Source organism: Vipera ursinii, assembly GCF_947247035.1.
Source record: "Vipera ursinii genome assembly, chromosome: 6".
Lineage (NCBI taxonomy): Eukaryota > Metazoa > Chordata > Lepidosauria > Squamata > Viperidae > Vipera > Vipera ursinii.
In genome coordinates, this window is record NC_139515.1 from 56872920 (window position 1) to 56897869 (window position 24950).

General features: G+C 39.8%; 1 protein-coding gene across 1 annotated transcript in view; it reads right to left on the reverse strand.

Annotated features, from left to right (window-relative positions):
* The window catches only part of NUP205 (nucleoporin 205), a 49958-nt gene that overhangs the window by 1653 nt on the left and 23355 nt on the right, over positions 1 to 24950 (reverse strand). Inside the window, exons 16-41 of the mRNA XM_083366734.1 lie at positions 24355 to 24454; positions 23012 to 23149; positions 22597 to 22786; positions 21993 to 22113; positions 21085 to 21166; positions 20453 to 20617; positions 19902 to 20026; positions 19368 to 19482; positions 16800 to 16949; positions 16057 to 16131; positions 14570 to 14727; positions 12361 to 12441; positions 10914 to 11105; positions 10409 to 10679; positions 9620 to 9718; positions 8697 to 8845; positions 8066 to 8257; positions 6433 to 6554; positions 5917 to 6055; positions 5615 to 5741; positions 4868 to 4944; positions 4095 to 4223; positions 3610 to 3736; positions 2921 to 3087; positions 2289 to 2412; positions 1311 to 1439 (exon numbers count right to left, since the gene is read on the reverse strand). Coding sequence (XP_083222860.1) covers positions 1311 to 1439; positions 2289 to 2412; positions 2921 to 3087; positions 3610 to 3736; positions 4095 to 4223; positions 4868 to 4944; positions 5615 to 5741; positions 5917 to 6055; positions 6433 to 6554; positions 8066 to 8257; positions 8697 to 8845; positions 9620 to 9718; positions 10409 to 10679; positions 10914 to 11105; positions 12361 to 12441; positions 14570 to 14727; positions 16057 to 16131; positions 16800 to 16949; positions 19368 to 19482; positions 19902 to 20026; positions 20453 to 20617; positions 21085 to 21166; positions 21993 to 22113; positions 22597 to 22786; positions 23012 to 23149; positions 24355 to 24454 — 3544 coding nt within the window. The remainder of the gene's footprint in view (positions 1 to 1310; positions 1440 to 2288; positions 2413 to 2920; positions 3088 to 3609; positions 3737 to 4094; positions 4224 to 4867; positions 4945 to 5614; positions 5742 to 5916; positions 6056 to 6432; positions 6555 to 8065; positions 8258 to 8696; positions 8846 to 9619; positions 9719 to 10408; positions 10680 to 10913; positions 11106 to 12360; positions 12442 to 14569; positions 14728 to 16056; positions 16132 to 16799; positions 16950 to 19367; positions 19483 to 19901; positions 20027 to 20452; positions 20618 to 21084; positions 21167 to 21992; positions 22114 to 22596; positions 22787 to 23011; positions 23150 to 24354; positions 24455 to 24950) is intronic.

Below are 24950 nucleotides of genomic sequence, written 5' to 3' on the forward strand. Positions count from 1 at the left end.
CTTAGACCAACTGCGTCTCCTAAAGGAGCCATCTCAATTCAGCTGTCTTGGAAGACTATTACTGTAACCTTAGGGAAGTGGTAGGGCAGCAATTACAGAGCACCGTAGAGGAAAAGAATTGTCTGAACCCTTTCAGATAGGAGAACAGAATAGAATAGAATTATTCTTTATTGGCCAAATGTGATTGGGGACACAAGGAATTTATCCCGCGCATAAGCTCTCAATGCACATGTAAGCAACAAAGTGATAAATCACAAGACACCAATAGGAGAATGTAACAGGAAACATGAGAAGAAGAATAGCAATACAGCTCAACTACGTGGCAAATATTCTTAGGCATAAATCGGTGCTGTGAGAATTAGGTGATGGCATGGGGGAAAAATTGTCTTTGTATCAAGCCGTTTTGGCATGCGATGCCCTGTAGTGGCATCCTGAGGGGAGGAGCTGAAACACTTTATGTCCAGGATGTGAGGGGTCTGTAGATATTTGCTCAACCCTCTTCCTGGCTCGTAATAATAATTATTATAATTATAAAAAAATATAAATTATAAGTATAAAAATTATACAAGTAATTAAAATAATAATTACAATAATCACATAAGACTATATCTTATATTTAGATGATTTGGATGGAGGGAGTATGACCCTGTTGATCTTGTGAACATCTTGAAAGCCTCTTTTATACCACTGGTCATAGTATCCCACCGAACAGTGTAGGGTGTGGATTGTGTCCTCTTTACTTTTCAATCTCGACATGATTCTACTGAAGAGGTCATCTATCAGCACAATATAAGGTACCATGTTGATGATAACCAACTATACATCTCCACCTTAAGCTAAGAAGGAATTGTAAATCAAAATGATATCCCAATGCCTGGAGGCTGTTAGGGACTGACTGGATGGAAGAAACAAACTTTAAACTTATTTTCAGCAAAATCAAGAGGTCGGATTTAGAAATCTAATTCCAGAGTAAGTTCATATGTTACTCTAGAAGGGTTGTTCTTCCTTATGAGAACAAGATCATATTCTGGGGGTTCTGGATTCACATTCACATAAGTGGAAGCCATTACTGAGGGGCAAGTTACAACTTCTGTTTCAACTACAATTTTCCCTGGAATGGGATCCTTTATAAGCATGATTCATGCATCTAATTAATCACAAAATGCTTAAACCAATGTTTTAGTTTTGTTGTAGCAGAATCCATTAAAACTTTTCCAATTCTAATTGATGAAAAATAGTTGCATAATCTGCTGATTAAACTTTAAGAAATAACATAATGTAGGAATTTAAATAAATGTAAGGAAAATTACCTTGTAATCTTTTGTTCCTCAACTGAGTCCTGGGAGCCAAAAGAGAAGCTTGGGAATCCGCAGGAGTACAGTGTAGTAGATAGTGTTCAAGATGCCGCCAAAGAATAAAAAGACAGGTTTCTATAATATCTGAAAACATATCTAGTAAAGGAGCTTACATTTACTGTCCATATACTTGAGCATGTATATAACAAAATAAAGTAAGAGATAATCATAGAGTTGCTGGGTTAATGGCAAATAAGGATCTGTTTCATTCCGACATTTAAATTATTTCTTCCAGAATACACATACATTCTATCATTTTTAAGCAAAACCAAGTTCTCTGGTTGCAGTTTATTTTTATTGTTTTCTCAAACATTAAGCGAGTTAATAACTTTATATTTAGACTGCTCAATTAATATTCCTAACAATAATCATAATCCCAAACTGCATTTAATGCGCCTCTTAAAAATCTTCCCAGAGGTTCCGCTGCATTTAAAATGTCATCATCTTATACAATTAAACAGTCTCTCACAAAAGTTCATTTTCTTGATTAATTTTAAAGGTTATATAATTGTAATGTTAGACCAATGGTTATGCAGTTTTTTTGATATTCAAAAAACTATTACATCTGATTACATCTCTTGAACAAAAGCTATTTATTTAAAATCAAGAAATCACAAATTATTGAGATTTGCAAAATTGGTTAAAAAACACATTTAAGTTGGATAGCAGTGCAGGAAGTCACTTTTCACCATATTAAGTTCTTAATTTTGTTCCTAAAAATTTTAAAATATCATCTCTGAAGCTTGCTCTAAAAAAACAGGGCTTTTTTTGTCATAGAGCGCTCAGAACGGAGTTCCGGCACCTTTTTTAGATGGAACATTGTAGGGTAGGCAAGGCGGGTTGTATGAAATGTGTGAGTTCCAGAACCTTTTTCTTTTACAAAAAAAGCACTGTAAAAAACAAATCAGTTTCCACATAATGATCAAAGGATACAGCAACACAGAGAAAGCAATTTGGCTCGATTGTTGATCAGCTTCACTAAACGTCGCTTTGCTAAACTGTACTTTTGGGTAGTGGAAATTTTGTCTACTCCAGCTAGAATAACAGACTGGCACAACTATGGAAAGAAACAAAGACATATAAACATGTAATATTGTGTACTTAGCCACCATACAAAGTAAGAGCTCTACAAAACCAACTTATCATATAAAGGCACATATTATTCCAAATAAAAAATAAGCTTAAAGAGAAATTTTACAATGAGAAACTCTGGAATACTACTTATATAGCAATTTTGATACATTTGGCATCTCCAGGGACATCAGTCACTGAATAACTTCATAATCTCTGCAAAGACTGATTAACAACAGAAAAAATTAAAAGTCTCTTTATTCTTCTAGGTCTAGGGAAAGCATTTTTTTCTCACTCAGAATTTATACTGTTACAATACAAATCTAAAAAGAGGCAGTAAATACCATCCCTTCCCACTGTACTGATACACTTAGTATCCCCTTCACCGATTGTTGTAATTACTATCATATAAAATATAACACGAAGGGGTGTGACAATTAAAGGATAAACTTGGTGGAAATAGTGAAAGCAACAGAAGGATACAGGAAAATTACCTCTTTTATCTCTTCTGGTGGTAGCTGTTCCACATTTTGCAACTTGCTAACATTCTGACGATGACTATCGTAGTAACTGAAGAAGTCATTTGCGCTTTGTTTTAAGAGATAGACAATAATACCCAGGCCAGGCAATCGCCAATATGGAATCACTGGTGCTTGCGTATCTAAAACAGGCAATAATCCAAGTTAAAACAAAGAGCATTTGCCATAAAGTTGGATCCCACTAAATTAAAAACAAACTTAATCTAAAATAAAGGCTAAAGAGTTAATTGTACTTTATTACAAAAGTGTGGCCTCCAATGTCATGTATTTGATATTGCCCTCCCATCCATATGTAGAGTACAAACATGTAGAAAAGTAAGTACTACAGTATTCTACATATGTAAACATTGAGAGCAAAGTCACACAGACATATGTGGTATGTCATATGGAAGATAATCATACTGTCAAAGTGAATAACTATGACAATTCAGCATATTGCGGAACTAACACCTTTACAAACTAAAACAGCCTCTGTGGCAGAGAACGTCTAGGTTCTGCATTAGTCTCAACCTCCCAAATGTAAAAGCATACCTTGTAAGTGTGACATAAACAGCCTTCTCAGTACATGAAAACATGGAAAGAATTGTTAACTATAATATCTAGAACGCATGTTTTAATTTACACAAGTAAATCCACAAGCTTACCCTGCCGAGGTCCATCTCGATTGGTGGATTCAGAAAGACTGGGAGTGAAGAGGCAAACTGTGTGTTCAAAAGTAGGGGAACACTGTACCATAAGTAGCTGGCAATATTCCATCACATTGGCACAGATCTAGAGATATAGGTGTAAAGCTTTTTTAATACAATGTCTCTTACTGCTATGAAAAAGGCACAGAAAATAGAAAAAGGTATTTGAGAATGTTGCAGTAACAGCCTTTGTTCCTTCATTTGACTTATATCCAGCCTTTTATAAAGGAGGCCAAACTGGTGTATGTGTGTGTGATTCCCCACAACAACCTTTTGTGGTAAGTTGGGCTGAGCAAGAGAGAGCAATTAACTAAGTCCCCCTGGGAGCTTCTGCAGCAGAGAATGGACTAGAACTTGGGTCTTCTCACTCCTAGTACAACACTTCAGCCACTATACCACCTCATTTCTCAATTTTATACACAGAGGTTTATTGAATGGCTCACCTGTTGCATGGCTAGTTCAATATCATCTCTCTTGTTCACTCTATCCGCCTCTGTGTGATCATCTTGCAACCTGAATTGGCGCAGTCTCTCTGAACTACCAAACCGTGGGAGTAGGCCTAAGCACTGGCGCTAAAAGCAAATGAAAATAAACCAATGATTAATTCTGTTCTCCAGATGTTTACCATTAATTGTATAAAAAATTCAGTGTGTTGTGTTTAGGATATAAAATCATATTCTGCATTACTGACCACAATATTAAATTAAAATTCTTGCCTTTTTCATTTTTCTCAATGGTTTATGTTTTGAAAATTTGCAATTAAACATTTTGTTCCTGACAGTATCATACTTTATTCACCTCACCTACCCTGCACCTCACAAAATTCTACTCTCTAATGTAACTTGGGCCATACATTATGTTCCTTGTTTCTACACACCTTTTATGCCCTAAAGTTCATTCTGCGAAACTATTTGTTGTATTTAACTATTATGCCACAACTAGTTTTGTCTTTGGAAAAACATAGGAAATATGTTTACTTTTATGGTAAATTTTAGCTAAATTATAACATTTATTCTTTTGTCAAAAAACAAGATGGATAAATAATAAATACTTCACACAGCCTATAAAAATGTGTATACTACCTATTTTATCATAAGCTTCTTAGAATAGATGATGATTTGAGTGGTCTATAGAGCATGTACTGCTGTGAAGTTGTGCTACTAGAGAAAGTTGTAAACTATGAAAGAAAACAATTGCTATAATTATAGAAATTTACCTGAAATCGCCCTATGTGTCCTTGTAATTCAATCTGCATTCCTTCATTGAAATCAAGGTCAACGTCACCAAGCACACCTAATGAAACAACACTCCATAATAGATTGAAATATTTTTTTGTAAGGGCATCCTCTGCTAGGCTGTAGTAATTATCCACTTTATTTAGCAGGATCATATTAATTTTTAGTTGTTAATTGTTTCAGGATTTTCTTGCAATTTTAAAAAATTCTTTTATTATATTTTTTTGTATTGTTGGTCTTTTTCTTGTGTTTTGCCTTGGGTCCTTATTAACCTTTGGCTGGATCTCTGAATATAACATCCTTGGAATATATGAAATTACACATAGTCAAGTTTCATTCATAAATACAATACACTTAAACTTCTTTTGCACAATGTTCCTCTATCAAGAAACAAAGCTAACAGCATCGACTTTAGGAGCTTTTCTAATAAGCAGTTTCTGCTAAACTGTATAAATAAAATAGTTCAGCATTCTAACTTCTCAAAATAAACAGTGATTTTGATTGATTGATTCACACCCTGGAAGAATATAATGAACATGTGAGTCTAAAAGTTATATTAGAATGCAAGACCGTAATGTCTATTATATGGACTATGAAAAGATTCTGTGAACTTTCTCTTCCTGCTCTATACAAGTGGAAAGTTTTTATAATATATTTTATAAATATTTAATGTTATCCCAATAAAAGAAAGTGTGTTGTTTTGTAATCAAAAACAAAAAATATCTTGCCTGGTAAAGCAGCTTTGCTGATTATTCCAGTAAGTAGTGCCAATTCTCGCAAGGCTCCCACACTAACTTCCTGACACCGCAAGATTGCTTGGACAGCATCTGAATGGGATATTAGGAACTGCAAAACCTATTAAAAGAAAGAGAAAGGGGGGGGGGAGAGAAGCATACAAAGAAGCAAAGTTAAAATGTAATTAATTCAGGGAGCTGGAAATAAGACCACGTAGTATCCAATGATATCCAGTATCCAATAGTATCTAACTTTGAGAATAATTGAAATGAACAGCCAGTTTCTGTCATCTTACCTGTCTGGCAGCCTGAGCATGTTGTGCCATGCTAGAAGTAAGGATGATTTGGCAAAGCTGGAGAGCAGGCAAAAGGATCTGGTGATAACGCTCTACAGGAGCAGGAATGAAGACTGGAGGGTCTCGAATTCCAAATATTCTTAAATGAAGAAGCAAAAAGGAAATCAATAATCTAGTTGTGTTAAAAAAACCTTGAAAACTCACAACAATACATATTTTACAATGATAAATTACAAAACATACTCTCTGTATACTCTCAGAACACTTAGCTAGCTTAGCACTAGCTTGGCTTATACGTGATAATACAGGTGAAAAAATGCAATGAAACATAGATTAATATAACCAGTTACTATTTATAAAACTATCAAACCCTATATTTTTAAAGGAAATGTAATGGTTCACCAGTGTGGATAATTTCAATTCTAGTCAAAACATGCACTATAAACATATAACACTAACAAACATTAATTTATCCTAACCAGGATGTTACTTTGGAAATCTGGTGTATAAACTTACCCTTGTTGATCTATTTCTGGCCGCATATCATATACCTGAAACTGTGCAAGTTTCACTATTACTCCAGATCTCAATAACTCTAGTGCTCCTTGCTGTATTTTTGCTACTTTGGTCAGGAAGGCCTGGAGGAAAAAAAAGTAAATATTTTATTTGTTAACAACAAGAACAACAATCTAAGAATCAGAATATATGGCAGGGGTGATAAATCGGATTTGCCAAGAAGTAGCTGGAGGCTCATCCCCAAAGCCTCACTCCTTAGGTCATCCCTTCTTCTTACCTACAGAGACTGCCTTGAGTGATAGGGTGTCAGCAAAACGATGATTCAAATATTGATTTTAGCAAGTCACAAACAGACCAAGGGTCAAGATAATTTGACACAAGATTTTGGAATTAATTATAAACAAAGCTTCCTGTGGGAAAATGCTTTTGTTTTGAATTACTTAAAAAATCATCAAAAATAGAATTTTAATAATTGGACACTAGAGGGAACTAAAAATTACAATTAAAGGAGATAAGCACTTAAACTAAAATTACAAATATGAATGAACCAAAATGTTTTAACTGAAGGATAGTTTTGAACAATAGACCTGGAAGCCTTTATTTAAAAGATGTTATGGAAAAGGAACTGATTTGAAAGTGAACCTAAAAAACGAAGGCTACAAAAATGGAAAAAACATGTCACATTGGCCATACAAAAGAAACTGGCTGATGTCTTAGAAATTGAAAGGGATATACAAATAACAAACCAAGAATGACCTAGATAATTCTCCTATACTGGATTTGCAAGAGATTGCAAAACTGAAGAATTTTGTCAGAAAGGACAAAGGACATTATTTGAAGGGACTAGAGTAAAAGGGAGAAATATAAATTTGGTTTATTTGATGAAGATTAAAATAGACATGTTATCTCTAGTAACCCTTAATGGACTTCTGCTGACATTAGGACTGAACTGATGAGGTTTTAAGGATTTGTTTATATATAAGGGACAAGATATGGGAAGAAGAGATTTGTTGCTGTATTTTAAGAGAAGATGCTAAATTATTAAAATTGTTTATACTTGCTGTGAAGAAGGGGAAGTTGTATGTGTGTGCATGTGTATGTATTTCTATATTCTTATTATTTTTTCTATTTTTTTCTTTTCCGCATCTTCTATTTTTTCTTTTAATTTTTTTAGTTTCTATTAACTTTTATTTTTGTAATTTTTAATAAAATTACTATTAAAAGAGAAAGATATACTTGAGAAGCTGACCTCTGACAATTTAAGAGAATTAATTGGGAAGGCTGGGAGAATGCTAGATAGCAAGTATGTTATGATTTGCCTCTTTTAAATGAATAACCTACTATTGCAAAGCAGAAAGACAAACCTCACGTGAAGTGATAGAACAGATTAGACTTCAGAGCTTTAACTGTTTTCAACGATTTTGTAAAAATATGCTTTAGAGATGAAATAGAAAGTTCTTCTAATCTAGTTAATGGATAGAAAGGAGAGTATTCAGAGATATGGACAATGTGAATGCAAAGATTTAAAAAGTGAAATTTTTGTGACATAAGAAGAGTTATGTGTTAGTGCTAAATATTAACAGATTGCTTTAGGCTGGAGTACAACAGAAGCAGAATTTGCACAGAATCTCACCATTTTTGACTCATAGGTATACAGAGCTTTAAGCAAAGGAGGCTGGGGTATGAGCAAACTTTGCAATTTGAGATCATCATCTGCCAGGCTATCAACAAGCACTTTTAAGTATCCACTGTTGGAGAGATATAATAGCCACTGGTGCTGTTTATCTATAGAGACGATACGGTCCAGTAATGCTAGTGCTAGCATCTAAAAAAACAGAGAGATTAAATTACTTTACAAGAATGCAGTTTCTGCTTAGAAAGATTTGATTCATATCTTTAAACTCTTAATTGCTCTAATCAATTTTAAATCATAATAAATGGAGTTTGTAGGTTATATATTATTGCATTTTATACCTTTATAATATAACTGTATAAGAACCAACCTACTTAATAGATCAGACATGTCAAACTAGCGACGTCATGTGACGTTGCACAATGTATCGGGAGTTTTGCCATTATCGGCAATGGAGTGGGTGCAGCTTCCGGATGACGCATCCGGCCGGCAGTTTGACACCCCTGCTATAGATAGTTCAACATAATCATATAATCATTTGTTATACCAGACGTAGCATTACTATTACAACATAATTGCCCATCCTCAAAAATTAAGTCTGTTCAAAATTCACAGGTCTAATTTTATTTACCCGTCCTATCTCATGTCCATCACAGGCATCTCTGCAGACTACCTCCATTAGGGCAGAACCATAGCTTTCAATAATAGCCATGTTTTCTCTCTGCAGTTTACTGAAACCATCTTCAGGAGCTGTTAAACGCTCCCACATGGACTTTTTGGCTGTAAAATAGATCAAAGAGTATTAAAAACAAGTCAGATTTGATTCCTGGTGATGTCATATATGGAAGGGTTTACCATTTTTTTTTCTGGGAATGTTTAAAATTTGGTAACTTTTGCTATTTAGTTCCATTATTACTTCTAAAGAAGTAATAACCAAGTCTGTTTAGCTTTTCAAGCGAGGTCTCTTTGTGCAACTGGCATTGAGAAATTAGGTCCAAGAACAGGTAATTATAAACTTCACAGTATTAATGCTGCTGGAAAACAGATACTCATTGGAATTTCAAACTTTAGACCTAAAAGTTGTTTAAGAAATTTAAGAACTTCCTATCACCACTACTAATATTCACAACATCTTACTCTGTAGAGACAGACTATATATGCAACTTGGTAGAGCAGGAGTCACCAATCTTTCCGAGTTGGCCCCCTGGTGGGAAAGGGACAGGGATCTTTATGCACGCATGCACACACATGCAAATGTGGCTGCATGAGCATGCATGCAAACAGCCATGAGCATGCACGCTCTACAAATGGGGCTGCTAGCTCTGGCAAGAGGCTCACAGCTCTCCTAGCGCTGGTAAGAGGCTTCCGGTTCTCCTAGCGCTGGCGAGAGGCTTGCGGCTCAGCTAGCGCCAGTGCAAGGGCAGGGGGTGAGCGCGTGCACATGAGCACATGCACTGACCAGCCACTCACCTAGCCTGGTAGTGGACCGCGGCCCATAGGTTGGGGACCTATGCTGTAGAGTGTCATACTTTCTATAATTAGATTATAGTTTACCTGCTTCTAGGGTATCTGGTTCATCTGGTCGTTGAGCAATCTGCAAATAATAGAGCAATGATCCATACAAGTGTGTCCTCACTCGCTGGAACCCACCACCTATTCAGAGAGGAAGAGAGAAGCCAACAAACGTAGCATTATCTTCAATTATATGTACAATGCTGATTTTGCAATGAAAACAACTATTTTTTCGTAAAAGCTGAAGCCAGAATAATCAAATTGTTCCATTCTTAGCAAAATTAAAACAGAAAACATTATAAAGATATAGCCACTGTCCTCTATTTTTGTCAGAACCCACAGGCATCTTCTACTGCTTATGGCTATAACTGTAAAACAAGATATGCAAACTCAGTTTATGTATAATTTTTAATTTAATGAAACAAAATGAAAATATGTTCAATTCCATATTAACATTTATGGAATTCCTTTCCAATAAGTATAAGTGATTTAGGAGCCTTGGTGGAGCAGTGGGCTAATGCCTCCTTAAGTAACACCAGCTGCCTGCAATTATTGCAGGTTCGCATCCCACCAGGCTCAAGGTTGACTCAGCCTTCCATCCTTCCGAGGTAGGTAAAATGAGGACCCAGATTGTTGGGGGCAATAAGCTGACTTTGTAATAATGCCGCTTGGGGGGGGGGGGCGAAAGCCCTAATAAGCAGGCATATACATAGAATGAAGGCTATTGCTGAGCACATTTTATTTGTGCTTAGATTGTAAGCCGGCCTGAGTCTTCGGAGAAGGGCGGGATATAAATGGGATTAAAATAAAAATAAAAATAAATGTATTCACCAGTCTTCAGAATAAAATCCAGAATTTGTTTCAATATGATATGTAAAGAAGAGTCTCCAATGGAGGCAAATCCCACTGCCAAGTCTTCAGAAGCAGGTGATGTAGCAAAAGACCCATCCAACATTAGGACAAATTGGAAACGTCCAGGCATAGGGATAGCAAATGGCTCCTTTTGTTCGGTTCGCACAGACTGGCTTAGGTGAGCAGTCAAAGTGAACACGGCTCCTGCCACAACAGGCATTAACTCTTGAGCTGCATCATCATTCAAAATCTTATGGGAAGAAAAGAAATTAATAGTCTTAAGTTATAAGTGACATGATTTCTATCATCTTTCCAAATGCAAATGACAGTAGCTAAAATGTGACACTTAAAACAAATGAGTCTCAAATTGCTGTTAAATTGTCTGATATATATTCCTCCTTTCCTTACTCTGTATTTTACAATTTAATTTTAAAAGAATCACCTTTTAAACCACATAATGTACTAATATATCTTTATAGTTTACCTTATCGTGTAAATCTTGCAATAGATCACGGATAATAAGCTGTCTATCTTCAGATTGTATGAGGTCCTGTGGGCAGGCAGTTAATATGATTTCAACCAGCTGCCTCCAGGACTCCAGAGCATGTTTCTTTGCATACAGACACTGAAGAAGCTTGTTCCTCTCCACAACATACTGAAGAATTGTATTGATTTCCTGGAAATCAATTGGGGAAAAAAATCACTAACAACAAAAAACTATTAACCAAGTTAAACTCATATCATATGTTTATAACTAAGCAGGGAATATACATGTCAGAAATACCTTGGGGATTTTGAAAAAAAAAAGTTGCAACAGGGAGTTTCCTTTTAAATGCCATCAAAATGTTTGATGGTGGGAAATCATAGAAGAAACTGGAAGGAGCTTTCAGGTGAGGAATGGTGAACTACAGCATCTCCAAATTTGCAAAGATGACAACCACAACTAAGACCTAAGGACCTGTGAGCAGACTCGTCTCACAGAACCTCCCCAGATAAGGAGAGGATGGGAGATGGTTCACTTGTGCTCCAGACAGTTGTTCCTCATGAGGAGACCACGGGATAGAGGTTTTTTGTGGATTTGAGTTCTGGGAGATGAAGAGAACCATCATGCTCTCAACTGCAGCAAAGTTTTAAAAATCACAGAGCTCATTCACTCACTTTCTAATCACTTTCAGAAATTATCCTTTCTTTTTTCTCTGTATATCTTTTATTCTTTTTGTACTTTCCCTTCTTTCTGAGTTTAATTTGTATTGTTTTCAGTACTGTATTAAAACTTAATACAGGTAGTCCTTGACTTACAACCGCTTCCATTATGATTGTATGAGGACTACCTGCAAAAATTATTTAAAAAAAAAAGAAACTGGATACATCCCTGTGAATTACAATCTTAGATATTTTTAAATTCCCATTTCTTAAAAATAATAATAAAACTGACATTCTAGCAGTAAAAAATGCTTATAAAAGGTAAAGGTAAAGGTTCCCCCGCACATGTGTGCTAGTCGTTTCCAACTCTAGGGGCCGGTGTTCATCTCCGTTTCAAAGCCGAAGAGCCAGCGCTTGTCTGAGGACGTCTCCGTGGTCATGTGGCTGGCATGACTACACGCCAAAGGCGCACGGAACGCTGTTACCTTCCCACCGTAGTGGTCCCTATTTTTCTACTTGCATTTTTACATGCTTTCAAACTGCTAGGTTGGCAGAAGCTGGGATGAGTAACAGGCGCTCACTCTGTTACGTGGCACTCGGGATTCAACCTGCCAAACTGCCAACCATCTGATCGACAAGCTCAGCGTCCTAACCCACTGAGCCATCATGTCCCTTATAATCACTCCCAAATTAGTAAGCACTATATAAAATATTTAGTAAAGCAAATAATAATATATCCCGATAACCTTTTTCAAAATCTAGACATTCTAGTTATCTTATTTCTTTACCTCCATAAGTAAAGGTCTCTGTCCAAGGGCTGCCATTCCTTGCAAGGCATTAACTTCAGCAATCAGAACTTTGTGAAGATGCTAGTATTGAGGAAAAGACAAGGCTCATGCCTAATACACAGTAAAAATACTAAATCAACTCATTATCTTAACTGTGAAGAGTGTTTTCATCATTTCATTTATTTCTTACTTCATTTATTTTTACTTTCATCCTAGATAAAATTATACACTTTAATGAAGCTAGCAAGGAAACATACAATATCCAACATGAAATGTCAGTTGTTCCTTTATAACACTCAATTCAGTGTAGTAACTGTATTTTTTTTTTGGCCAGGAAGTTGACTATAACTTTATAAAAAGGTCTGTCTGTCTGTCTGTCTGTCTGTCTGTCTGTCTCTCTCTCTCTCTCCAGAACTTTCAAATGAAAATAAGGATATATAGCAGGGGTGGCAAACCTATGGCACGCGTGCCACAGGCGGAACGCAAAGCCATCCCTGTGGGCACGCTCCTCCCCCTCCCTTTCTGCACGCATTCGCAGTCCGGGAACAGCTGCGAGAGCTGGGCGGGGTCAGGGAACCTATAAAAGGAGCAGTTTTGGCAGGAGAGTGAGTGAGCAGCCTTTCATTTTGCAATCATTTTAACAACCGGTTCTCTGCCTTGCCTTCCCTCTGTCTTGGTCAGGCTGGGCTACTCGGGGGGGGGGGTCGGCTGGGGAGGGAGACAGAGGGTGGGGGCCATCAGGTGGCTTCTGCTGCTGCTCTGACCGGTCAGCCATGCAGGGAAGCAGGAGGGGCAGCGGATGCATGAATCCGCTGCCTCGTCGGGCTGCTAGCAAGCATCCGAGGTGGCTCCAGACCCCCGGCTGCCCCTCCACCTCCTCCTGCTTCCTTGCATGGTTGACTGGTCGGAACAGCAGAAGCCAGATCCGTCAAGTGGATGCACTCAGGGCGGGCAAGGGCTTTCTTCCGGCTGTCCCGGAGCCGTTTCCTCCCGCAACCATGGGGCTCTGTGGCCAGTCTGCCATTATGCAGAACAACCAGCATGCTGCTTGCTGGCCTCTGTGTGCAGGGGCTGATACCGTCAGGCAGCAGATCCAGAAACGAAGCTCTGCTGACCATCCTCACACTGGTGGGGGCAGTGGCGGGGGAAGGCAGGATCTGGCATGCGGCCACCCTTTGCTGCTACTGCCGTACATTGTCCCATGTGCGCCTCCGGGCCATGCATGTGGGACGATGTAGGGTGGCAGCAGAGAGGGGAGGGTGTGTGCCAGTCACCTTCCCCCACCGCTGCCCCCACCAGCGTGAGGATGGTCAGCACAGCTTTGCTTCCAGATGGAGGCATCACCACTGCCGCCTCCTGCTTCCCTGTGTGGTTGGCCGGTCAAGAGGCTCAGAGCAGGAGGAGGAGCAACAGCCACCGCCCCCATCAGAGCCACCATGTAGACAGGGCCCGCACCAGGTGAGGGCTCCTTTCTGGCCATCCCGGGGCCATCTCCGACCACGCCAATGGGACTGCCATGATGCAGGAGGCTGTGGCTGCTGACGGACACTGTCGGCCCCCAAGCATTCGCTGGCCTCTGTGGGGGCCGATGGTGTCAGGCAGCAAATGCTCCAGCCCCTGCCTCACCTTGCCTTGCCCCATGACAATTGGCATACCCACCCTGCCTCGCCTCACCTCACCCCGCAGGACGAGCCTTCAGTCCACCCCCCACCTTCCAGAGGCACCCTGGATCTCCCCCAACCCTGCCTGGCCCCCACAGGCGTCCCTTCCCACCAGCATCATCAAGGTGGCCACACCCATTGCGGCCACGCCCACCCAGACTGCCATGACCACTGTGGCCATGCCCACCCAGTCGACCACGCCCACCCGGCACCCGGTGATAAATGGGTTTTGGGTTGTGGTTTGGGCACTCGGTCGCTAAAAGGTTCGCCACCACTGATATATGGGATATATTGAAAATAATGGATATATTAAGACTAGATATTCAATCCCAGAATTACCATATTTTAAGAACACGAAGCAAACTTGATAAATAAATAAGTAACAATTCTGGCCCCTAATAAAACTGGGAACCAAAATCCATTTTAAACTTTTTGCTTTCAGACTCAAGCAGGGGGGCCATACATGCGTTACTGTGGGTTGATCAAGTTCTTAAAGTGTGTTTCTATATATTTTTGGACAACCCCAACATTTCCCGAACCTTGCTGACCTTCACATTGCAAATAATTGGTCCATGTGCAGTCCTATTCTCACAGTTAGCAATGACCTCCTCTATTTGACCACGGTCAAAAAAATCTAGTTGCAAAGGCTCTGGAATCTCTTGACTGAAGTCAATTGAATCAAGGATGCTCAAGATTTTCCTGTGCACTGAAGATATTAGAAATCAATTTAGAAATTTCTGGAAATCAGACAGAATTCAGCTACACTCAGAAAATATAAATGACAAGCTTTATGATTTAGATATTTTTTTCTATTTATCACAATTCTATAATTTATTCCTATTAATATATCTCAAGAAAATTAATTAAGTTACACCATCAGACACCACAGTATATTTATAGTTAAATTCTGAAACAGTGTAGCTCCAATCCAGCAGGTAATTACAATATACAAAACAGAACTGTAAGTGCTTTAGTATTTATTAAATTTTATGCTCTTGAAGCTGGTCATATTGAACTTCACTGTCAGGGCAAAGAATCATGACAATACATTAAGTTGCAGTTAAGAAGATTTATTGCTCAAGCCTCTAAACAAGATTCTAGTCAACTAGCTTTCAGTGCTAAATTGGCAGAGGATAATGCAAGAGAGTTTGGACTTACACCCTTTGTTGGAATGTAACAACTCTAGGTTGATGACTTGCTTAACTCTGCTCCTGGCTCTACCTGTCCTTCTCCTACCATACAGTATTTTAGGAAGTTAATAAAAGGGAAAAGTCCCAATAAACTTCAAATGGTTTATCAGTTTCTGCATTGTGCCCACTTGTTTCTTTGTAATGGATTAAGTTGCTTCCCTTCTATGCAATGCTCTAGAATTTCATGTTAAATAACAGCATAGAAATATCACAAAATATGTATGCTAGAAGCCAAAAAATGGAATGTATTATATAAACATATAATACCTATATAGACATTTATCTATCATTTACAAATTTAAGTGCATTATGATTTTTCTAACTATTTTTGAATGTTCTGATTATAACAAACAGCCAGGCAAAAAAGAGAGAACCAGGCAGCTTGGTCTAGGGCAGACATGTGAAATATGCGACGTCATGTGATGTCACACAACGTATTGGGACTGTTTTGCCATTGCCAGCAATGGGGTGGGTACGGCTTCCATCTGACGCGTCCGGCCTACAGGCCGGCAGTTTGACACCCATGGTCTAGGGTAACGAGGGGTGCCAGCATTCCCAGGGGGTGTGAGATGGCATTTCAGGGATGTGAGAAGAGTGGATTGTATTCCTTAATGATAAGTCACGAATCACAATTACTTTTGTAAGGGGCGAGAACATTAATCAAACATTTTCAAGGAGTGTGGAGCATAGAAAAGGTTGGGAAGGCACTAGGATAGAAACCAGGAGACTGAGTTTTAGTCTGCCTTAGGAATGAAAGCTGCTATAGTTTTATTGCATCAGTTCAATATAATTGTCTCTGTATTCCTAATCAAAATCTGAAAAGTAGGTCTTCACAAGTGACTTACCCTTGGAAACAGTATCAAAGTGAAGGAATCCAGTGACAGAACGACTATCATCTTCTATCCCTCCTTCACCATCAGCTAAGAAAATTGAATTTTAAAACTTAAAATTAATTTATAAGCCACTCAATTTCATCACAGCATAAATTTAAAATAAAATGCAAAATGCCCGTGCATTTTAAAGCAGCTGCACAAACTGAAAGATACAAACTTCTTTAATAGTCCAAAGAGAAGTGCTTCGCTTATACCGGGGGTAGGCAACCTTGGCCCTTTTATGACTCGTGGACTTCAACTCCCAGAATTCCTGAGTCAGCATGGCTGACTCAGGAATTCTGGGAGTTGAAGTCCACGAGTCATAAAAGAGCCAAGGTTGCCTACCCCTGGCTTATACTAACGTAACTTTGTAACACGTTGATAGCAATAAATTCCATCCAATCCTAATTTACACTTAGAGAGATGAACAATAAAAGCTATGTATCCTGTTAATAGGCAAGAGTAATGTGTTATACTGAATAATCTATCACTGCTATTAATATGTCAGCTCTGGCTAAACCAATATCTCCATTATCTAAGTAGTACTTGCTTCCCTCACTCCTAAAATCGTAACTGTGAGACGAACTAGAAAATGTTATGGTAAAAGTTGTAACAACTGGATATGAAAGTGAGAGCTAATTCAGAAAATTTTTAAAAAATGGCCTTTAGGTATAACAGTCTTAACCCTTCTATCTATCCAGCCAAATTCCATTTACCTAAATAAGATTTGACTGGTACATCATCAAGAAGGAGCTGTAACAATCTCTGTGTGTGAGAACGCTGGCGGTTCAGGGAAGTAACTCGCAATTCTATAGATGCAGTTTTCATTAGCCATGACATCTGATTCAAGGCAGGAATCTCATGCTCTGAGTAGAAGTGAAAGAAAGAAACAGTACAGCAGAGTAAAATAATTCACATTGGGAAAACATAGCCATCCTACTCTGGCATGCTTTGAAACCTTAGCTTAGACTGTTTGAGAGCACTCATATTGCAATATGGTCTAATTCCAAAATGAGATTCCTCAACGGTCATGCTTCCTGACCATTCTTTCCCAATGCTGAGGTGGAAAAGAAGCAAAAAAGAAAGCATAGGACGCATGAAGAGTCACAAAAGAAGGAAGATGCATTTCTCTGCCTTCCAAGGCAAGATTTCTAATATTCTGAGATAAAAATAGCTTTTCTGCAAGACTAAAGTATTTCAACCTAGAATGAAACAATGTTTCAAAGCAATAGAATAAAATACCGTATATACTTGAGTATAAGCCGACTCGAGTATAAGCCAAGACCCCTAATTTTACCCCAAAAAACTGGAAAATGTTATTGACTCGAGTATAAGCCGAGTATAAGTATAAGCTTGGCCCCTTCTTAGCAACATATCTATATTCTGTGCCACGACGAGCTGCTCGTTGACTCCGCCGGCGGCTGTTTCTTGCCGCCTCTCAGCTGATGGAGCTGCGCGACCACCGGCAGCCGTCTCCCAGCCATCCCTGCCGGCACGTGTGCTCTGTGGCCGTTCATGGCTGCCCCCGTTCGCCCCCCCGACCGTGGGTGCGGCTGCGGGTCCGGCGTTGGCCCGCCGACCAGCTGATGGGCGCGGGCGTGGCCGGGCTGTCCCCGGAGCCGGGCGGGTTCCACCGGCTGGGCTCCCCACAGCTGCCTCAGCAGTTGGCGCGCCCGCGGGTCCGCATTCGCCCGCCGAACAGCTGATGGGCGCGGGCGTGGCCGGGCTGTCCCCAGAGCCGGGCGGGTTCCACCGGCGTTCGGTGTTCGCCCGCCGAACAGCTGATGGGTGCGGGCGTGGCCGGGCTGTCCCCAGAGCCAGGCGGGTTCCACCGGCGTTCAGCGTTCGCCCGCCGAACAGCTGATGGGCGCAGGCGTGGCCGGGCTGTCCCCAGAGCCGGGCGGGTTCCACCGGCGTTCGCCCGCCGAACAGCTGATGGGCGCGGGCATGGCCGGGCTGTCCCCAGAGCCGGGCGGGTTCCACCGGCATTCGACGTTCGCCCGCCGAACAGCTGATGGGCGCGGGCGTGGACGGGCTGTCTCCGGAGCCGGGCGGGTTCCACCGGCTGGGCTCCCCACGGCTGCCTCAGCAGTTGGCGCGTCCGCGGGTCCGGTGTTCGCCCACCGAACAGCTGATGGGCGCGGGCGTGGCCGGGCTGTCCCCAGAGCCGGGCGGGTTCCACCGGCATTCGGCGTTCGTCCGCCGAACAGGTGGCGGCAGTCCAGCGTTGTTTCTCCCCCTCGTGCGTGTGTGTGTGTGTGTGTGTGAGACCCGCAGGAATGGCTAGTAAAGGTGGCGGCAGTCCGGCATTTGCGTTTCTCTGTGTGTCAAGCCCCGTGGGCCCGACACACAGGAGGGGGGGGGACGCCGCTTCCTTGCCAGCCATTCCCGCGGGTCTGACACACACACGCACGCGCACGAGGAGGGAAACAACGCTTGACTGCCGCCTCCCTAGCAGACCTTCCCTGCGGGATGTGCTGCCAGGTGTCAAGCCCTACGGGCAGCCGTGGGGAGCCCAGCCGGTGGAACCCGCCCGGCTCCGGAGACAGCGCGGCCACGGCCACGCCCATCAGCTGTTCGGCGGGCGAACGGCGAACGCCGGTGGAACCCGCCCGGCTCTGGGGACAGCCCGGCCACGCCTGCGCCCATCAGCTGTTCGGCGGGCGAACGCCGGACCCGCGGGCGCGCCAACTGCTGAGGCAGCCGTGGGGAGCCCAGCCGGTGGAACCCGCCCGGCTCTGGAGACAGCCCGTCCACGCCCGCGCCCATCAGCTGTTCGGCGGGCGAACGCCGAACGCCGGTGGAACCCACCCGGCTCTGGGGACAGCACGGCCACGCCCGCGCCCATCAGCTGTTTGGCGGGCGAACGCCGAACGCCGGTGGAACCCGCCCGGCTCTGGGGACAGCCCGGCCACACCCGCGCCCATCAGCTGTTCGGCGGGCGAACGCCGGACCCGCGGGCGCGCCAACTGCTGAGGCAGCTGTGGGGAGCCCAGCCGGTGGAACCCGCCCGGCTCCGGGGACAGCCCGGCCACGCCCGCGCCCATCAGCTGGTCGGCGGGCCAACGCCGGACCCGCAGCCGCACCCACGGCAGCGTAGGGAGCCCAGCCCTCCCTTCTCTCAGCAGCCTGTTCCGAACGAAGGGACAGTTCTTTTTTTTTGTTGTTGTTGACTGGAGTATAAGCCGAAGTGGATTTTTTCAGCCCAAAAAGTGGGCTGAAAAATTCGGCTTATACTCAAGTATATACGGTACCTCCAATTAAAAATGCATTTCAAGTGTTACCTTTGACACAAAAAGGAAGGTGCTGCAATTGAGAGAATAAAAAGTCCTGGCTAGTTCTCAAATATCTCATAGTTGGTCCTGATGTGTCTGAGCACGCACATAACTGATAGATCACCTGTTAATCCAAAAAAAAAAAATCATGTGTGTCTTTGGGTATAAACAAAAAAACATGCATTCCTTTTAAAATTTTACAAAGAATATCAGGTTAAAAAACATAGCTGAATTATTAACAACACAGTATTAAAACTGCCTTCACTGATTTAAATGACTTACATGTAACAGCTGTATTTTTAAAAATCAGCTCAGGCTCCAATGCTATAAAGTGAAGGATTCAGATATATAATTATCTAAAAGAAAATATCCCTGAATTCAAAGAGGCATCTTTCTCTGTAATCATACGTAGGCCTGTGATATAAATTATTTTAAGAATCAAAATAGCACTGTAAAACTACAAAAAGCTACAAAAACACTTAAAGCTGATTGGCTGTATATGCAAAATTTAAATTCAAAATTTACTCAAAATTTCTTTCATACCTGATAACACAACTCTGCCAGATGTGGAGATTCCCGAACTGCTGTGGGATCAGATCTTGTTTCAGTACCATTCTCTAATATATTCAAAATAGCATGAAGGCAAGTACGAGGGCAACCCAACACACCTTAAGGATTTAAGACACTTGTTTAGATAAACTGTATAGAAGGCATAAGGTAATTCACATGGAAAATAAAAAAACCAAATTTCATTCTGTTTGAAATTTTAGTGTACTTTTTATGATACTAGCTAGAAATGGCAAAGAGTTTGTTCTTGTAAAATTACAGTAGTTTAATGTTGCATTTTATTACAAAAGTGATATGATGGATAAAAGTACCCAGATTTGCAGATTTTGCATCTAGATGCACTTTCTACAATGCACTGATTTTAAAATTGAAAACATTTAACATTTATTCTGTGTACCATATTAATATTATGCTATACTGGAAAATTAAAATGAAATAAAATATCACTATCCAAGTGTAGGTTTTTTCCAGATGGTAGCTAGCCACTTCCCTCTTTCTCTGTCCTCAGAGCACTTTCAGTTGGGTACCTGGATCTTGCAGATTTGTAGTGCTGACAGGCTTCCTAAATTCATAACCAAGAAGATACAGAGCAAGATTGGGTGGCTTGCACTCCAGAGAGGTAATGAGAAGGTTCAGAATATTAATCCTTGTTTCATGGAATATCGGTGCTTGCTTCCTTTCACCTTCAAATTCTTTGAATCAAGCACACACATTTATATTAAAAGTGGATTATTCAGCAAGCAGTTAATGCATATGTATCTTTAATTAGTCTAATTTACAACCATCTGCACATTTCTCAATGAGCAACCGAAATACAAGTATGAAAACTTCTGTTTAAAGTATTTCAGAAGGTATCAATCTGTTTCTGAATTAACTGCATAATCATCATCTCACCCATAAATATAAATTATGGAAAGCAGAAAAATTAATATATTTGTGAAATTATTTTGTAAATGTAATTTTTTGGCAGTCTTTTGGCAGGCTAACTATAATTTTGTTGAAAATGATAAGAACTAAAATTTTAAATAGTACAGACTTCTAAATGCAGTCTTTCATTATTATTCTATCTTCTGAAATTAAAAGAATAACATAGTGCAAATAAACACAAGCATTTTCATTTTTGAAAATAAAAATAAAATAAAATGATCAACTTTCATACCTTCATCAGGATTAATTATTTCTTCTGCAGTTTCATTGTCCAAACATTCCACAAATCCAGCCATTAGTTTCTGACTGATACTCTAGATTTGTAATTAAAAGAAAAGTAAAAAAATAAGATATTAATAGATGATTTATAGGTATATAAACATATCCAAACCTAGAATAGTACACAAAAATGCTTAAATAAGCCATACATTACCAAAGTTATGCTACATTATTTCAGAGCTATCACATTTCAGCAGAAACAAAACCTAGAATATTTTCATTGTTCCAGGCGTCAGTTGAAATAAACAGTAGAGAAGAGGGAAGAGAGAGAATGGTTGCAGTGAAAGGGGAAATGGACGAGCAGCACCCAAACTTAAGTGTATGTATTTATATTTGTTGACTTGTTTGTGGAAGAAATGGGAAAATAAAATTGAATATATATTTTAAAAAAGAAAAGAAATAAACGTGTGAGGGATTGTCCAAATGATTTTATTGGGTGAGTAGAGCAACGCTGGGATATACCATCATCTCCCTTCCCTCGTCCTCATGCCTTATGTGCCACTACAGATCCCCCATCTGTCCATCACTGCCTCTTTCTTTTCTCTGCTTAGCCATTTACATGGCATCACAGAGGAAATGTCCAGTCCTAGGTTTTTCCTGTCCCCAGCCCCCCAAAAAACCCTTTTGCTTGAAATAATCATGATTCAGTCTGTATAGACAACAAAATAGATCCACTCCACATATAGATCAAAACTTGAAAAACATGTGGGTTTCGGTCAGAGAACAGTTAGCTGAAACCAGCTGTTCTGCTCATGGAATGGTTCAAACCCAGAACATTTGCACATCTCTATTAATAAATCATTTGCTGATAATTGGATAACAATTCCCTTTTTCTTGCTTAAAAAAATTAATTGCAATTACCTGGTCTTGTGTGAAGTCTCCAATCAGCTTGACCTGAATGTTAGAATTGCAAGAAATGCAACAAAGAATCTTGGAACTTTCAAAAGCCAGTTCAGGATTGGTATTACCATGATAAAGATACCTTTAAAAAATAACATTATAGAGAAATAATGATGGCAACCCATGTATTGAATAGAACGTCACTATACCTGTATTTTGTTTTACAATATACCTGGAATACATAGGTGTAACTTTATTCAAATCATTATCCTATACTTGGGAGGAAAAGCAGCTTACATTTTATTTCCTAATTCAATTGTTTCTTAAATCCCAATTTCTACAGGTCACATGAACATATTATAACATCAAATTAATTAAATTAAAATATAATATTATTCACAATATAAATAGAAGTTGTTTGGAAATGTTCTTAACAAATGTACAGCTCAATCCTATGAATTACTGTAGATGAATAGAGGGACAGTATTCTATTTTTATGAAGCCAGCTATTAATGGAATTTTTCTAAGCACTCATGCTATAGGAACATCTGGAACAGATACGCTCTGAGTAAAAAATGCAGCATTTCTAAAGCCACAGCAAGTTTTCTAAATTTTTGGGACTTACCTGGCAATATTTACCACATGGTCAGCTTTTTTAGTACGAGGATTGATTCCTTGCAGCAGCTGTTCTAATGCGGTAACAATGAGAGAGAGATGGCTTTCTCTTAAGAAGTCCATGAAAAGGTTCTCTTTCTGTAGAGTTAGATTGAGCAGCCCAAGACAATACTGTACAGCCTTCTCCAAATGCTTTTTACCTAAAGAAAACAAATCAAACAATTAGATCACACAGTCATAATTCCCCCACTGGGGGGAAATGGAGAAGGGGAACAATTCACAGTGAGTTTACACTACATTGATGGAGGCAACAAACAACCCATCAAGAACTGCCAGTTTTGAGTCATCAGGTTTTTTCCCAACAGTCTATACTAGAGTTGTGTAGATATTTCGATATCTTAATTAAAAAGAAACTTGCAACTTACCAGGGAAAGGTGCATAGGTATCTAGCTGTTTAACTCCTTCCTCCAACAAGCTAAGACACAATTCCAGCATTGGTGATTCATTCAAAAGATGATACATCAGGTTAAACCCAGGTGGTTTATAAGCTATTACTTCTTCTCCTAGAAAATGAAGTACATTTATTTATGTGTTATTTATGAGATTGCAATTTACCAGCATAAATGTAAAGCTAATCATGGTCATTTTCATTTTCTCCTTTCCCTTTCCCCATGTAAAGATTTAAACAAGTGTAAAATCCCTATTTTCCCACAAAATTCTTTCATTTATTCTTGAAACCTTGCCTTTTCTCTGAACTGCCCCCTTTTCTTAAATCAAGTGAGCTAAAGCAAAAAACTGATTTCCCACCTTTATACGAACCAATATAATCTTTCTTGGGGTTTGCATCACTTACTCCATTTCCAGATATTTAGCCTTATTTTTAAAGGTTTTCCCTTGTCACTGCCTCCCTCCTCTTCCCATTCTACTGCTAAGTCTTTCCTAAATTTTCATTGGGGAAAATGATTTTTAAAACTCCCCCAGTTCTAAAAATGCCACTGCATCTAAATTCTTCATATTTCTACATGCAAGCATCCACACCATTCCCTACTGTAACATTGTACATAGAAATCTCATTGAACTATAAATATTCCTGCTTGTTTTGAGGAGCACTTAGAATATTTAATTCCATTTATATCCCGCCCTTCTCCAAAGACTCAGGGCGGCTTACAAGCTTAGCAGTAGCCTTCATTCTATGTATATGCCTGCTTATTAGGGCTTTCACACACACACCCCAAGCGGCATTGTTACAAAGTCAGCTTAATTGCCCCCAACAATCTAGGTCCTCATTTTACCTACCTCGGAAGGATGGAAGGCTGAGTCAACCTTGAGCCTGGTGGGATGCGAACCTGCACTAATTGCAGGCAGCTGGTGTTACTTAAGGAGGCATTAGCCCACTGCTCCACCAAGGCTCTTATAATTATGCCTGTAGTGAATTATTTATTCATAAAACTCTTTATGCCCATCTGTATTTGCCTTTTCATTATGCAAGACAAAGTATCTTACACGGGTCCTCAGTTGTTTCCCAGCAAAAATTAACTGGGTTTGAAGCTACTTAGTTTCATGTACCATTGTAATATCAGTAAGTGAACTCAAAAGCAAAGATCAGCTGTACTTGCCAACTAGTGACCAGAAGAGAGATATGGAGAAAAAAGATACTCACTTTAGCAGTCAACAACAGATCAGAAAAAAAAACTCCATGAGATTTTGTTGGCTTTCTTTCCCAGCAAGAGACCAAAAATAGGTAAAAGGAGATCAGCAAATAGCCTACCTTGTAAATCTACATATTGGTCCACAAAATCTTCAAGTTGGGGTTCATAGTCACTCAGCAACTTATAAAAGACCTCCAGAACTACTTCAGCTACTTCCCACTGTCAAAAAACCATGTCCAAAATATTCATTTAATTTTTAAAAATGTTATAAAGTTATATTTTAATTAAATGAGTTGGATCCAATTTTTTTTCCTGCCAGAAGGAGCTTAAATGAGACATTTCCTGATATAAGTCTTGTTCCACTCAAAGAAATCTTGAAGAAATCTTTAATTCAATCAACTCCCAATATAAAATGGTTCTGAAACAGAAATAAAATCAACCCCACTATATACATTGGCCAATACTCACATTCTATAGAAATGAAATCCAGTAACACTGTACATATTAATTTCTTCAGTTTATTATTGTGCAAATAAATCTCATTAGTGCCTTTTTCAGGTTAGCTGATATAGGATTGCATTTAGGGGAAAAAAGTCTTGTTTAAACTTCCATATATTATTGAAAAAAGTCTGGATTGGAATTTTAGGTCACAGAGATATAACAAAAATTATAATGTTTAAATAATATTATTTCAATATGTAAACGTTGAAAAGGA